At 42.0% G+C, this 15,539-nt stretch overlaps 1 protein-coding gene across 1 annotated transcript in view; it reads left to right on the top strand.

The window, feature by feature from the left end:
- The window catches only part of SLIT3 (slit guidance ligand 3), a 467,475-nt gene that overhangs the window by 416,172 nt on the left and 35,764 nt on the right, over positions 1-15,539 (top strand). The window contains exon 28 of the mRNA XM_041488030.1: positions 2,947-3,086. Coding sequence (XP_041343964.1) covers positions 2,947-3,086 — 140 coding nt within the window. The remainder of the gene's footprint in view (positions 1-2,946; positions 3,087-15,539) is intronic.

Here is a 15,539-nt window from a genome sequence, read left to right as displayed (position 1 = left end):
TAAAAGCTAATTTTTTTTTGAAACTTGACACACTGTATGGATATCTATTTTAATAAACAGATGCTAAATTGTTTCATTAGAGTATATTTAAAAAATCTAGTACAGTAACCTTTAAAAATTGCCAGTTTGGAAAAAAACTTCCAAAATGCTTTGGGTCCAGTAGCTTACCCCAAAATGTTGCAATTTGTGTTCCCTTGAATCTTCATGAGGATAATGGGATGTTATGTAATTCTTTATAGGAAAATACAACGCCAGTTCCTGAACAGGAGGAATAGGGAATTTGGACTTTTATTAAAACACAGCAACTTAGGAAACAGTTGTTTCCTGCATGGCTCCATTGTTTCCAACATCCACATGAAATGCTGTCTCACACTGCTTCACTACTGAGTCACTGCAGTCTTCATCATTGTCTCTGGAATTAATTTTCTCCCTCGGTCAGCTGGGACCCAAGTTTGATGACCTTCCAGTCACTCAGCAGACTTCATTTTTCTTCTAAGCTTTTTCTGGGATAGTACATACAAACAGTCCCAAACTGCAATTCTTTCAACATGTGCTTCAATCCAGGTCCCAAGTTGTATGTTTTATCTTTTCATTTCAGGCCTCATATCTGGTACATTTGAATGCAAATCAAAATCAAGAATTGTACATAAGCAATAATGTAAAGACTCCCTATACTACATAAGGACCAGTAGCCAAATGTCATCAATTATTCTGACATTTCCCTGAGTATGGAATGTGTCCTAATACTGAGCAATTTATGTTAACAATCCCAAATGAATTGTTACTAATGGTATCTGCACTGTGAACCATTACTGTGATAGTGTTTAATAATGTCATTTTTAATTGCTTACATCCAAGCTGTCCCAATCCTTTTGTGGAAGGAAAATGGTGTTATGTTCACATAAAAAATCACCAGCACAAAGCCACTCTTGTTGCTTTTCTTTAAATGGAGACAAAAATTTCTGTTCCCAAACTGAGACCTTGTTTTCCAAGTTGCAGCCTCGAGCATATTTTTATGACTGAGTTATAAACCCCTGAAAATGGGGTTTTGTAACCAAAAATCAAGACATGATGAATGTATCACTGTATTTAATTGATGTCTTTAACCCCCTCCCTGACACTTGCATTGCCACAAAAGATGGTGTGCCAGCTCTTCTTTCTGCCTCCTGTGATCCTCTGGCTCTGGGTCAGCAAGAGGACATGTTTTATTAGCAATAATGAGCTTGAGACAGGAAAAGAAAATATTCCTTATTGATTTATTGTGCCCTAAATCAGATTTATTGGAGCAGTTTAGTTTTGGTTATTCATGGTGAAGGTTTTCTAACCCTCATGACCTGTGGATGGTCCCTGCAGAATGAAGATGACTCTGAATGTGACCAGTGTGCCTCTTCTATACCCACCTGTGAGATCTTCCTCTTGTGGTGGCTCGAGACACATTCCCTTCCCATTTTTTCTCCTCTTTATTACTCCTTTCTGAGATTGCACCTCATGAGGAATCCAACCCAGCCCTCATGATCCAGCCTGGGACTACTGAGGGTGGATGCAGAGCTTTGTGCCATCACTCCCTTGGGAGCTCTGCACTCTGCTCAGGCTGTGGCACACAGCAGGAAGGGAAGGCAAAGTCCTGCAGCTTTCTTCATGGATACTGAAGAGCTCCTTTTTCTCCAGGGTTTTCCCCATCTCCTGCATAAAGCAGGATAACCACCTCAGATCCTCTTTGTCTGTCAGAGCTGGAAACAGCACCCTGCAGCTATGTCTGCCTTGGAAATCCTCCTGGTTTCCAAAAGCAGTGGATGGCAATTAGTGTGACTGCTGTAGTGCTTTCTGGTTTTCATCCTCATCAATCAGTGGTGCTTTTTATTTGTTCAGTTTCTTTTCTGCCACCAGAGCCTGCATAAGAAAGGAAATGAACAGCAGAGTGAATGTGTAGTTTGGACTGGGACTGCAAACAGCTCTTTCTGTGACTACTGAACAGCAATGCTGGCACTTCAAAACTGACATGTCAAATATCATTGCTGGCTTTTCAGAAGTCCCTGATATTACTGGAGCACTTAACTCCTGGTTTTAGACTCTCTTTTAGGAAACTCTGCCCTCCACCTCTTCATCACTTACAGATAGTTTAAAATATAAAGATTCTGTTTGTAACTGTAGCTTCTAGATCTAGAGAGGAAATGGAGATTGAAAAAAAATCAAGCCATTCTTCAGCCATTTAGTTTTCTATCTTCTCTCTAGGGACCATACATTACACTCCTTTGAGATAAAATATCTAGTGCAATTATTCTTCACTAGTGTCCACATCCTCACAGAACCATTACTAGCTGTGCCATGGTCTGTGTTTTAGTTGAATTATCTGGGCATCATCAGCTCTTCTCCAAATAGCTGTTGAGGGAGCTGAAATCTTACAGCACTTGTAAAAGCAATCATTCCCAAACATTTCTTGTTTGGACAAATGACAAAGCAATAATGAGAAGAAAATGCTCATGTCTGTAAACTCGACTCAAGCTGCTGTTCTTTGAAGAGACCGAGGTATCTAAGAGCTGCCAAGCTGTCCTGTGCCTGTGCAGTCCTCAGCAGGCAGATGTCCACATTCTCACAAAAACATTAACAGGGAGGCCAAGGATTTGAATATTGTGATGAATGTTTACTCTCCTGCGCTGGAGTTGCTTCAGCTAAGGGCCAGGGTTACCAATAAAGCAAGCAAAGGGAGCATGGCAGAGGCTGGCTCCTGAGGATGACTTTTGTCTCATGTAAATAATTACATGACCCCAGGAGCCATCAGACTGCATCTTTCACGAAACACTTGGGGTTAAATTGCTCTATGCCTCACAGCAGCAGTGAATTTGGCTCCAGCTGACTTTTATATGTTTTCATTTCAGTTTTATACCTCAAACCTCCTGTCCCTTTAGATCCATGCTAACATTTCTTTTTGTTTTTCTTTATCCAAAGCTGCTCTTGTCTTCTTGGGTATGAGGGGGAGAGGTGTGAAATAAACCCAGATGACTGTGAAGATAATGACTGTGAGAACAACTCTACATGTGTGGATGGGATCAACAACTATGTGTGTCTCTGCCCTCCTAATTACACAGGTAAGAAAGAGCCACAACCAGAGAATAGGAATCCATGAGGAGTGCCTGAAGGGAAGGGTCCAAATTAATGTTTCTTTAGTGCATGAGCATATAGTTAACTGAAAATCTAGTCCCCTTCTAAACAATCTGAATCTCTTTCTGGAAAAATGTTAATTGTACTAATATTGCAATGTATGTTCTCACAAACATGGCCACTGTCTGAGTCAAAATACTGATGCCTCATTGTAAAATACATTAAAAAACAGTATTTAAGGGATCAGAGAAGTGTCTACTTCAGTGTGCACATTCTCAGTACTGGGCCTCATATACACCTGTCCTGAACCTTGGAAAACCTTGGCTTAGGGGGCATGGCTTTCATCTGAGGTCTCAGGGCTCTGCATGTGTTAAACACAGTGAGCCTGACAATGTGCTGCTAAATTCCTGATCTCCATTTCACAGCTGGGTGAGCAAAGGCTCTGTAAGAGGCTGCAGGCTCTGGTGTTGTCTTCAGTGTGAGCCAGGTCAGGGAGCAGGGGCAGCTGCTGGTCTGTGGTCACAGGGCTTGGTGATGGAGTCAGGAATGGGATGAGTGTCTCCAGTACTGTCCTGCATTGCAGATAAATTCCCTCCTAAACCTTCTGCAAGAGTGGCTTGGTTTGAAAATACAGGTATCTGCTAAGGAAGGCAGGAGCCTCCTCTGAAATGGAAAATGCAAACCCCCTCCCTCCCAATTGTTATAATTTTGAAATTAAGGGGCTTTCAGGCAAAGATACTCGGGAGCAGGAATAACAGTTCTTTATTCGTGAGAAAATTTAAAAAAAAAAAAAAAAAAAAAAAGCCCAAAAAACCCCCAAAACAGTGCAGTAATATAAAACACCATTGACAGAGTCAGAACATGCCCTGACCCCCTGTGGGTCAGGGTGGTGGCACAGTCCCATCCCATGGGGGCTCAGCCCTCCTGCAGTGCCAGCTGTGCTTCTGCTGGAGCAGGGATCCAAGGAACAAGGCTGGAGTTTTCCTCTGAAGCTCCAGGAATGGAGCTGGAGATGGGCCTGCTCTCCCTCTGGGAATGCAGTGGGCAAAGGCTGCTGTGCTGTTCCAGGCTCAGATTGTATCCAGGTAGGAATGCTTGGCTCCTGCCCTGGGCGGAGCATCTCCCCATGGGATGATGGAATTTGATCAGCCATGCAGGGACACTCAGTGGCCATGAACAGCAGAGATCTCCTGGAGGGAGGATTGGCTGTGGGAGAGATAAAGAAAACTGCACAATGAACAGGAGAGAACTGCTCCACAGATAGGAGCAGAATACACACACCCATTTCCAACCTAAGACAGAGAGCAGAGACTCTCCTAAGTGGAATCTAAAAATTGTTTTGCTCAAGGCATTCTGGAGCATTCCATGGACTCATTCACACAGCCCAGCCCACCTGGCTCAGCATGGAGGGTGAGGAAACACCTGCAGGAGCTCCTGCTCCAGCCTTTGAAATGGGGTTATTGCCTCCTGAGCATGGAGAAGCAATGAAGGGCTTCTTGTAGGCTGGAATATATTACATGTTAAGAGATTTAATGAGGATCAAGCTTGAGTGCCTGAGTAAGGCAGGAGGAAAGCTTCTAGAATTTCCAAACTCTTAAAATACTTTTGTGGCTGATACAAAGGAGGCCCATGGTAAATCTTCAGCTGAGAAAAGCCTTATGAATCAAATGTACATTTATTGGGTCTCTAAAATGATATTTCTGCCAAAACCTAAAAAAAATTCAGCTTAGCAAAGTAAAGAATTTTGCTTGTAGGATGTTGAGCCCATTGTGCTTACTTGTGCACTATTTATGTCAGCTACTCTTGGGTGGTTTCTAACAGAACTCAGTGCAAGGAGGCAGAGTCTTTACATTTACAACAGGATATGGATTTGACCAGCCAAGAAAAAACATATCCAGTAAGGAACTGAATCCAGCATATATGCAAATACACTTTCCTTTCTACAGGATTATTGCAGATTTTTTTTTTTCCAGACAATAAAGGTAGGAAAAAACTAGATTGGGATTTCTTCTCAAATGGCCATCTGGATAATGTCTAGGGAACTCATGTGATAATCAGAATCAGTTCTGAAATATTTTTACTCAACTTCCAGTGGGTTTTGTTTTGTTGATTTTTGGCTTTGTTGGTTTTGATTTTTTTTTTTTGTATTTTTTTTTTTTTTTTTTGTTTTTTTTTTTTTTGTTTTTTTTACCTGAATGTTGTCTGTGCTGTGCCTCTGCTGATTAGCAGGAGTTTGTCAAATACCAGAGGTCACTGTTGTCATGGGGGTAATATACAATCACACAATAAGCATTTGCTATCATGGTGCAGGCAATAAGCTTGGTTACAATTGGGAAAAAAAATTATTGAAGAAAATAAGGAAATACTTCCAGAAAATACAATATTAATCATAGGTGAAAAAGGTTGCAAAAATAGGAGTGTTGCTTAAATCAGAATCTGAAGATTTGAAATAGTTAATGTTGCTTAAAATAGGAAGAGTTTGGTGAACTGTGATACCAGAGTTGCCTTAACCTGCTTTACCTACATTTTGGAGGGGGTTATTTCATCAAACCTGATCAGTCCCCTGGCAGGACTGACTGCAGTGCAATTGGCTGGGCTGAAATGTCCCTCAGAGCTACCCCTGGCCTCTAAGCAGGGCAGGGAGCAGCATGAAATGGCTGGAAGAATTGAAGCCATCAGCCAAACAAAAGTACACACAAGCCAAGCAAACCTGAGCAATGGCTTTGAGGGTCCTTACGAGTTGAATCCAACCACAAGAAATGGGGCATCATGTGAAGTTTCTCAGCTGACTGAACAAAAGTGGTGGAAATGCCATGGAAGCACAGAGGGAAGTCATGAAAGCACACCTTGAAATGGTTTGTGTGGCTGACCTGGAAAGAGAGGGAGCTGCTGGCCAAAGAGTTTGACTGAAGTCTCCAGTGACACCCAGGGCATCTCTAGGTATATTCTCTTTAGATGAACCTTTTTGTACTGAAGGAATATCTGACACTGCTATGGCAGTATCTATTAAAAACAACAAAGAAAAGGTAGGTGCAGATGAGTTCAGTATTGCACAGAGTATGAAGGCCAAGAGTTCAGAGAGAAAGCAGTTCACTCCAGGGCTCAGGAGTGCTTATTCCTGTGCTCAGAACTGTGTTTTGAGGTACCTGCCTTTCTCTGGTGCTAAATGTTGTGTTACCAAACTGTGTGTGCTCCAGCTTTGCCGGGTGTATGGATTTGATCTCTTTCTTTGAGCAAAGAAAGGCAGGGGTGTACAGTCCAGGGAAGCAGTTTCCCTGTGAAGTATTCTGGGGGACAATGACCTCTCAGTGCCTGAAAGGGCACAAACATCCACAGCCAGACTGTGTCTAGCAGGACAGAAAATGTAGGTGATATCTCTTTATGTAGTACCCAAATATTATCCTTAGTTCTGTTGTTAACAAGCAGTAGACAGAGTAAGGTGGGTTTTTTTTCTTTTTTTCCTCACCAACATTTGTATGGAAAATAGAAATTTCTTTGAAAGGTTGACTGGCTGGGTTTTGTGGCTGAACAAATCCAGACCATCCATTTATATCAGTGTAATTTTGCAAGAGTTGTGGGTTCTACGTACAAATGGGATTTCTCAGCTGTAGTTAACCCCCATGTTCAGTCAGGTCTGTCTAGCGCTGGAGCTGTTTCTGCACTGACAGCCTGGGATGTCTGCAGTAACCGGAGCTTAGAGGTGCCCAGCTCAGTTCTTGCAGATTCCTGCTTTTCTCCCCTGCCAAGCAGGGAGCCTGAATTCCTCATCACCCCTGTGCTCTTGGATGTCACAGTGCTGGTAACAGGGCAGTGATATTTCAGTAAACTCTGCATTTATAGAACAAATGTATGCTGTAATACAGAAAACAGTCTGAATGCAGGGAAGAAGATCCAAGAGTGTGTCTGTGTGTTGTTCTGTAAGAAATAGTTAGGGTCCCCCTTGGCTAAGTTGAGCAATGGTTAAATCATGATTGTAAATCTTATGTTCCTAAATGAAATACAAATTAAAAATGAATGTGTTGAAAATTTTGACTATTGACAGAGTCACAGTATCCAGGCTTTGGTTTTTTCCATACCTTAGTGTGTTCCTGCTCTATCTGCTGTTTGCCTGGTTTTACTTGTTATAGCCTTTTTAGGGAACAATATCCCAAATTATGATGCATGAATTTTGCTTTCATTGGTTGGAAAAATGAAGGCCAAAAATCTTTCTTCAATTAATAAGATTTTGCAGTGTTTTCTTTTAAAATTCTTTGACAGTCTTTCCCCCGACTCAGTAGATGAAAAATGGCCAATTTGTTAAGTGTCTGCTGAGGAAGGAATTTCCCACACTCCAGCCCCATTTCACTTTCATTTAAAAAAAGAAAAAACCCACACCAAAAAGCAGCCCACGCTCACACAATAACCTCCTTCCTAGTTCTTTTCCATCTATTAACTTTAAAACAATGTGGAATTACAAATGGATTCCATGAAGTAGTAAATGCAACTTAAAGAAGACAAAGCTGAGAGGAGGCAGACAGCTGAATGCCATAAGAAAGCTTCAAACCCGTACCCACCATCACCAGGTTTCCTCACCATTCTTAAAATCAATATTTTCAATATTTGTTGCCTGTGTTTAAATGGCCAAACCAATACTCATGCTGTGTAGCAAAGTCCTGATGGCTTTAATTGTCAGCTGATGTCTTCTTTTTCCTATGCCCAACTGGTTATTTTAATCCTGAAGCTGAATTATAAACATGTAATTCCTCCAGAACAATCATGCACCCAAATCCAGCCAGCTCTGAGGAGTCTGGGGCTGTTTTACAACCTGCTTGGACTTTTGGTGGTTTGCAGCTTCTCCTTGCAATTTTGTAGGCTCTCTTTCCCTTCAAAAAGAATCATAGGGACATCAAAAGAGAAGGATATGCATTAGATCAGTCACCCTGATCTTGCCCTTTTGTGTTTTCCTAATCTCTGCCTTTTTGGCTGTAGCATGGCCTATCCCCAGCTATTGACACAAACATTGTGTTTTCCCTTCAGCTTTGTGGTGTAGGAATGTAGGGCAAAATTCAGAAAGTTTTCCCTTCCATTCCTTTTTCCTGTTCACTTCTGTTACAGATCTCCTTCAGCCCATCACTGCTTTGCTCATAGTCCTAGACTCAAACACAGAATTTCATCCCTTCAAAGAAATCCTGTCCTCAGCCTCGCTGCCCTCTGTGCATCCATGTGAAGAGGGGTCCAAACATGCACAGAGGAGCAAATGGGCTGCACCCAACATGCCCTGGGTACTTTGAATGCTTTGGTGCTTTGCCTGCTGGTTTATTTGGTTTTGTTGTTTGCTGTGACTTTTCCTCCTCCTGTCTAATTTTAGCAGAAGTAGAAATATGTAGCACTTACATACCAAAAAAAAAACCAAAAAACCGAAACCCTAAAACCAAAAAAACCCAACCAGAAAATATATTCCTATTTGCAAAAGATCCTAAAAAACTTCAACAATGCAATGCCCTCACCTCTTTGTTCTGAAACATAAAAAAAAATAACTAGTGGCTTCCACTGCTGAAAATAGGTCTTTACTAAAATACCCAGTAACCCATGGCCGAGAGAGGGCAGGAGCAAGTGTTTTAAAATAGTTTGCCTCCCTGGGAAAAAGCTGCAAGCAGTTTGTATCACTGAAAAAAAAAATCTCTCTCAAAATCTCAAAAGAAATAGTAATAAAATAAAGCTAGGAACTATTTCTGGTTTGATGTGTTTGGATGAGAAGGCTGAGATCTTTTTTACCTTAGGGGACCTTGTGGTGTGCTGTGGTAGATGGTATCTGAGAGGTCTGCAGCTCTTTTAGAGCCCAGTTCCCTGTTAGTGATTAGGAGCCCTTTTCCTGGAGTGTCCCACTGTGGTAACTCCGTCTGGCCAGAGCCCAGCAGCCATGCAGCCAGACAGCTCCAGGGAGAGCTGCACCCATGCAGCCAGGGAGAGCTGCACCCATCAGCCAGACAGCTCCAGCTGTGTGGGGCTTGTGGCTGTCCCCTCCATGCTGGAGCCCTCCCATGGCTGGGCTGCTGTGGCACCCATGTGGCACCTGTGTGGCTCTGTCCCCCAGCCACCCCTAGACAGGCTGAGGGGGATCATGGCACTGAAGCTGCTTTTCCCCCCCAAATTTTTGCTACAGGAGCAAGGAGGTTTGAGGTGGCGTGGTTCAGCTTGTGGTTCCACAGGGATCTGGACTGCCTAATAAATGCTGAAGGCTTAACAAGTACTTAACTATCAACTCCTTTTAAATTTTGGAACTTCAGCCATAATTTCCTCAAGACAGAGAAAATTGTGGTCAGAATTTAGTGTGTTTTCTTCCTTTGTATTTGAAGGAGTTCTGCCTTACATGGAAGTTTCTCAGTTTTAGTTACTTGGCAGATGTGAAGTGTACTCGCTTTCTGCATGAAACACAAAAAGGCACCCACATTTCCCAGTTGTGTAACTGGGAATGAGAAGTGCTGGAAGACCTGGAAGGTTTGGGCTTTGTTCAAGAGCCTCAGCCCATTTCCAGCCCTGTTTTATGAAGAGAGAACCACATGTCATTGCTATCAGATTGGACTCTTATCTGACCCTCTGGGAGGAAATAGCACAGCAGCTGGCAGTGCTGCAGCCTGTCTTCAGCCTCAGTGTGGGTGTCCTGCTGTGCTGGAGTGCTCAGCTCCAGGATCTCCTCTGGTCAAACTCCCCTCTCTCAAATGTAAAGTGGCATGTTTGTGCAATAAGATATAGCAGAGAATTCCTCCTTGTTCATCAGGACACAGCATGTCTGCAGGAAAGTGGAATGTCAGCTACTGCTGTCCTTTAGGATGAGCAGAGTGAATTCATCCTCAAATGGGATCTCAGAGTCATTAAATCCAGTCTGTCAAGAACCACAGTGGGAAACAAGGAAATCAGTCAGCTCCTGAAGAACTGTGTGCTGTGGAAGGGACCCAGGCTGCAGCAGTTCTTGGAGAGCTGCAGCCTGAGGGAAGGAGCCACGTCAGAGGAGTCCATGAAGGATTGTATGGGAGTTCTGGAGCAGGGAGGAAGGAGTGCTGAGACAGAGCATTTTTAACAGGCTCCAGACCCATTCCTGTTCAGACCAGCATTAATCCACAGAGTGTCCTCTCTGCCAGCCCAGGAGGAACATCTCAGATAATGTGTGGCATCTCAGGTGTCACTTGCTGTACTAGATTGTGGAGATAGCTGAACTGATCCTCAACTGATTCCAAACAACTGGAAAACATCCATATGAATAAATACAGCTCAAAAATGTAGGGTGTCCAGCAAAATTAAGCTCTTTCCCAGACACTGTGGTTCTGAGGAATAGTGCTTTAGGCAGGTCACCACCTTGAAGGGGCACTGGAAACTGTCTGGTTCAGTTAATGTTTCACACACTGTATCGTGTGGCATTTGGGATGTTGATTATGGTTTTTCTTACTTCAGCAGTGCATAGAACACATTCCTTCTTCGAGATTCTGAAACAGTGAAAGGGTCATTATTTCCCTGCCCAGATCTGCTTTTACCCATGCTCCCTTTGTTGAACCTTAAGTTTAGGGAGAATTTCTCCTTGAATCTGAAAACCAAACTACTGTGGGAATCCCAGCGTGGGATCAAACTTACGGGTTCCCACTTAACAGGTCAAAATCTGGTAAGTGAAAACTTGGGAGTTTTTAACAATTAAGACAGGATAAAAAGCATAAAGTAACTCTTTGCCTGCTAAGTATTGTGGGCAGTGTTTGTCAAGCAAGAGCAAACTTCAGTGATCATGCAGAATTTACTCTGCTACAGTGCATTTCAGGTGATTTCTTTTATGTTTTTGTATCTAACGTGATAGCATTTACTGCTGAAGGATTTTTACAGAGTTTCTCATTTATTCATTGCAAGTTGAAATAGTTTGGAAGTAAAAATTTTTTATTATTATTTTCTTAGATGAGATTTTCATCAAACATCAACAACATTCCTTACTGAATTACTTCCTTGGAGGAACACCCTGTCTGTTCCACCCAACCATTTTTAAGTTCAGTGTTCTAAAACTTCCAATTGGCACTGACTTCTTTTTAATGACTGAGCAGAGAGAAGGGGAAAACAAAACACAGCAAACATTTCTTCCAATACAATTTATTAGATATAAAATGAGTAATCTCCTATGAGAAAAACAGCACAGTGTTTTTTATTAGCAGCAAAGAGACGAGTTCCATTCAGACTTACCTGGCAGAGCTCAGAATGTTGCAACACACTATTTAACCACTCACCCTGTGCAGCCTGGAAAAGTTTCCATGCTGTGGATGCAGGCCAGGCTTTCTCCATCCTTCCTTCACCATAAGCACGTTCCTTTTCTCAAGTAATATTGTGAAATTCTCAACAGCATATTTACTGCCAGTTCTGCAGGCCCTACCAAACTTCTCTTGCATTAAGGACAGGGATATTCTCTATGTTGTTTTGTCAGTATATTACAACAAAGTATCACCCAACTGACACATGGAACAAAAGAAAAATAATTGAACTCATTGGTTGCAAATTGCTGCTCTACATTGTCTTTTCAGAACTGCAGTTTCACTTAAAGATAAATAAGTAAAATACTTTTACTGCATCCAGCTTCTCTTTTACTGATTAGGGAGGAATAGTGTAGCTTGGATCCTGGATTTAAAAGTCTAATGGGGCATGAAATAAATAGCTCTCATGACAGCACAGAACGGAAAAAAGATAGATGATTATTAAACTGTGTGTAAAAGTCATCTTTATTGCCCTATTGTTGTTTTGGCTTCGCTCTGAGACGTGGGGAAGGCTACAGAAGAGCCTGAGCGTGTTTCTTGGCAGCTCTTCATAAGCAATGAGCCCTGTGGAAAGCCCCTTGAAATTCATCGTTCTATTGAAAAATAAGGCCAGGAAAATGTCGCAAGAGGCAAAAAAAAAAAAAAAAAAAACCAAAAGAAAAAAAAAAAAAAAAAAAAAAGAAAAAACTGTGTTTCTTTAACACAATGTCAGTGAAGGTGACAAGGGAGGTGGTTTTGAAGGAGCAGAATACCTTGGCTATTGTTCAGGGATTTTTTTCCTCTCTATTTTTTTTCTCTCTATTTTTTTTTTTTTTTGCATGCGTTAGCAGCAAAGGGAGATCCACCTGTTAAAGCTCCACCTGTCATTATAACTTGGTTCTAATCTGAAAACTGCCATATTTTGTGGTATATCAGGTTGCTCTCTTCATCTGTCGAGCATCTGCTTGCATGTTACCTATTCTCTTCAGCTTGGATTAAAGAGAATAAGTGTGCCTTGATGGAATAAAAGCATTATTTGGGATTAAGAGAGTTGTTTAACTGATTATAAAATAAATGTAGCTGTGGTTCTCCTGTCTGTTTTATAGAAGCACTTCAGAAACCCGTGTGTACCCAAACTAGAGCTGTGATTTGAGAACATGTAGGAGAGAGGAAAATGGGGAGGTTGGATGGTTTCCTACACTTGGGAAAGCATTACACTGAAGTTCTCTCTTGTTTTAGCATGATCAAATATCCTCCACAAAGAGAAGCAGTGCTGCTAGGAGCTGGCCTAAGATGAATGTCCGGTTTGTTTTTAGGTTCACATAACTATCCAGTGAGAAATTTGGACTAGACCTTTAATTGCTGCACAGAGAAGCAGCCCTGTGTCACTCCAAAAAAAAAAAAGAGGATCACATTTTTCCTCTGATACTGACATTAAAGCGACCAATGAATATTGAGCTCTCAGGTCTGAGGGCAGATTTTTTGGCCCAGATAATTTTCTGAGTGAATAAAATATGAGAAAGACATTGTGTAGCTGGTGCCTTGGGTTTTGCTTTTCAAAAAGTGTTTTATTTCCCTGGCATGCCTTCTGCAGCATCTACTGAACATTGGTGGAGCCTGAAATAATGACCAAGAGGTATTTTCTTCCTGAGATGAGGCTGCTCTAGTTGCAAGGCGTTCCCAAGTGAGCTCCCTAATGAGTGATAGATGGGAAAAATAACAGGAAGGATCCTTAAATGTTCCAAGTTTTGCATGAAAAATATCATTTTTTTGGATGCTTTGTTTGGTACCTAGCCTAGAATTCTCCTACATTTTGATAGTGGTGTCTTCAGAATGACACTGTGAGTCATAATATTTGACATTTGGGGAGATTTTTACTGGATCTCTAAGCACTTGTCAAGACTGTTCAGAAGAATACTTTAAGAAGAATTATGATTTCCTTTGAGAGTTTTGATACCGTTCATATTTTTTTAAAGCCTGTTTCCTTTGCTTCAAAACAAAACAAAAGAAAAAATAGAAACTTCAAAAGTATGTATTGACCATTTTTAGTAAAAGGACAGTTGAAGGCATCTATCCACACTCTCTTCAGTTATTAGGTGGTCTTCCAAAATTATTTCCAGCTTAAGCTCATTTAAACTCTTTTAATGTCACAAGCCAGTTAATTTTTTTGATGTTTATTTTCACATAAGTTCCATAGCCCATGAGGGAGATGGGGAATATCAAGATGACAAACTGGCAGCTCTGCAAGCTTTGTAGCAAGATCTGACCTGTTGAGGACTCCCCATGTGTGGAGACACGAGGCTTGACCCCATTTTCTCAGAAGGCTGATTTATTATCTTATGATATATATTATATTAAAATACTACATTAAAACTATACTAAAAGAACAGAGAGAAAAAGATCATCAGAAGGCTTGAAAGAACAGGAATAGAATAGAATAACAAAATCTTGTGACTCTCAGAGTCCGAGCAGCTGCATCTGTGATTGGCTCTTAATTAGAAACAACCAACATGCACCAATCACAGATGCACCTGTTGCATTCCACAGCAGCAGATAGTTATTTTTTATATTTCTTTCCTGAGGCCCTCAGCTCCTCAGGAGGGGAAAATCCTAGCAAAGGATTTTTCATAAAATATCATGGTGACACTGACCTGTTCATGTTCAGGTCTGAGGGAGTGCTTTTGTTAGTTTTTGGGAGGGTTGGTGGCCTATAGACTTGGGGATGGCAGTAAGCAGACCCATTCCACTTCTGCCACCTCAGAACGTGTCAACAGCTGTCCCCAGTGTTCACAGCTATAAGAACAGAACATCTCTCATTGCTTTTGAGGAGCAGCAAAGTACAGTGGCCAGCCCCAAGCCCAGATCTGTTCCCTGGTTCCCATGGATCTGCAGTGTTCAGTTTCTTTGGCACATGCCCTTTTCTGAGCTGGATACTTTCATTATATTTGCACAGGGTTTGTCCAGGGCTGTGAAAACACTTGGTAGCCGTTAACAGTGGTGGCTTCCTGGGATTGCTTGGCTCCAGGTGGAATTGCTTGTGCTATAGCTGCTGCTGTGCACAATAAACTGCAGGATGCCATGCCAGACTGCCCTGGCAGTGCCCAGCCCAGCACAAAGCCAGGAGGGTGTGTATGGCCCACGAGGAGGGGGTTTGTGCTGGCAGTGCCCCCTCCCATGGGTTGGATTCCTGCTCTCATTTACACTTGACAGCTCTCAAAAGCAGATCTAGGACACATTCATGTTTGAAACACACAAAAACAGTTGAGTAATTTTGGCAAATACATATTATACTTCCATTCTAAGAGGAAGAGTCATATCAAGAGCTGCGTATCTTGTACTGGGGGGAGGCTGGACACGTGGGAGGAATAACCTGACAGAGCAGTAGCACCTGGGGGAGTTAACAAACCACACCTATCAGCACCAGAGTCATCCTCAAAACTGTGCTCTCAGCCAGCTCGCCAGATCACAGAACTGATAAAAGATGGATGGCTCTGATTTGCATTTTCCATCTGAATTTTGATCTTTGTGGTTTGCTTGGCTTGTATTTTCAAGGGTTTCTCTGTAACCACTAGAGTGTAGAGAAATTTAAGGATTTTTGGAAATAGCATTTCTCCCAGGACAGGTGGAGCTGCAGCTCCATGAAAGCCTTCCAGAACAATGCCAGCCCACCAGTGCCTCCCACATTACCCTTTTTCCCCATTCCCATGACCTGTTGCTTATGTGATGGTGTGTACCATGTACAGGCACAGAAAATACAGGTAACCTTGAAACCCTGAAGATGTGCTCCTCTGGTGGAGCTGCACAGGGGGCTTTGGGACTGTAGCTTTTGGGGAGTTCTATGTTGAGATGACCTGACTTTTGCTTTTCTTGCAAGGCTTTGGGAGATGTGGGGTAGGTTTCTGTGTGATTCTGGGGAAGGCAAAGATCTCTGTGGTCTTTGGCTGGATCTCAAATCCTGGGGTACTGAAGTGTGACCTAATAATTTAGAACTCGGAGAAGGATTGTATTTAAATAAACTATCACGGTTTGAATGTTCTACAGCTATTAATTATTAAAACTTATACAAATCCAGGGAGGTTCGTGGCATGTTATACACCATACCTAGAAACAGCTGAGCTGGGCTTACATGAGGTAGATTTTTTCTGAAAAGACATCATCTCCTGTGAGCACAATAGAGCTAGTACTTCTCTTATAAATAGTGAA

This window comes from Pyrgilauda ruficollis, unplaced genomic scaffold, assembly GCF_017590135.1.
Source record: "Pyrgilauda ruficollis isolate IOZ18807 unplaced genomic scaffold, ASM1759013v1 scaffold86, whole genome shotgun sequence".
NCBI classification, from domain to species: domain Eukaryota; kingdom Metazoa; phylum Chordata; class Aves; order Passeriformes; family Passeridae; genus Pyrgilauda; species Pyrgilauda ruficollis.
The sequence above is the reverse complement of the archived record's forward strand: the minus strand, read 5'-3'. Positions and strand labels throughout refer to the sequence as shown.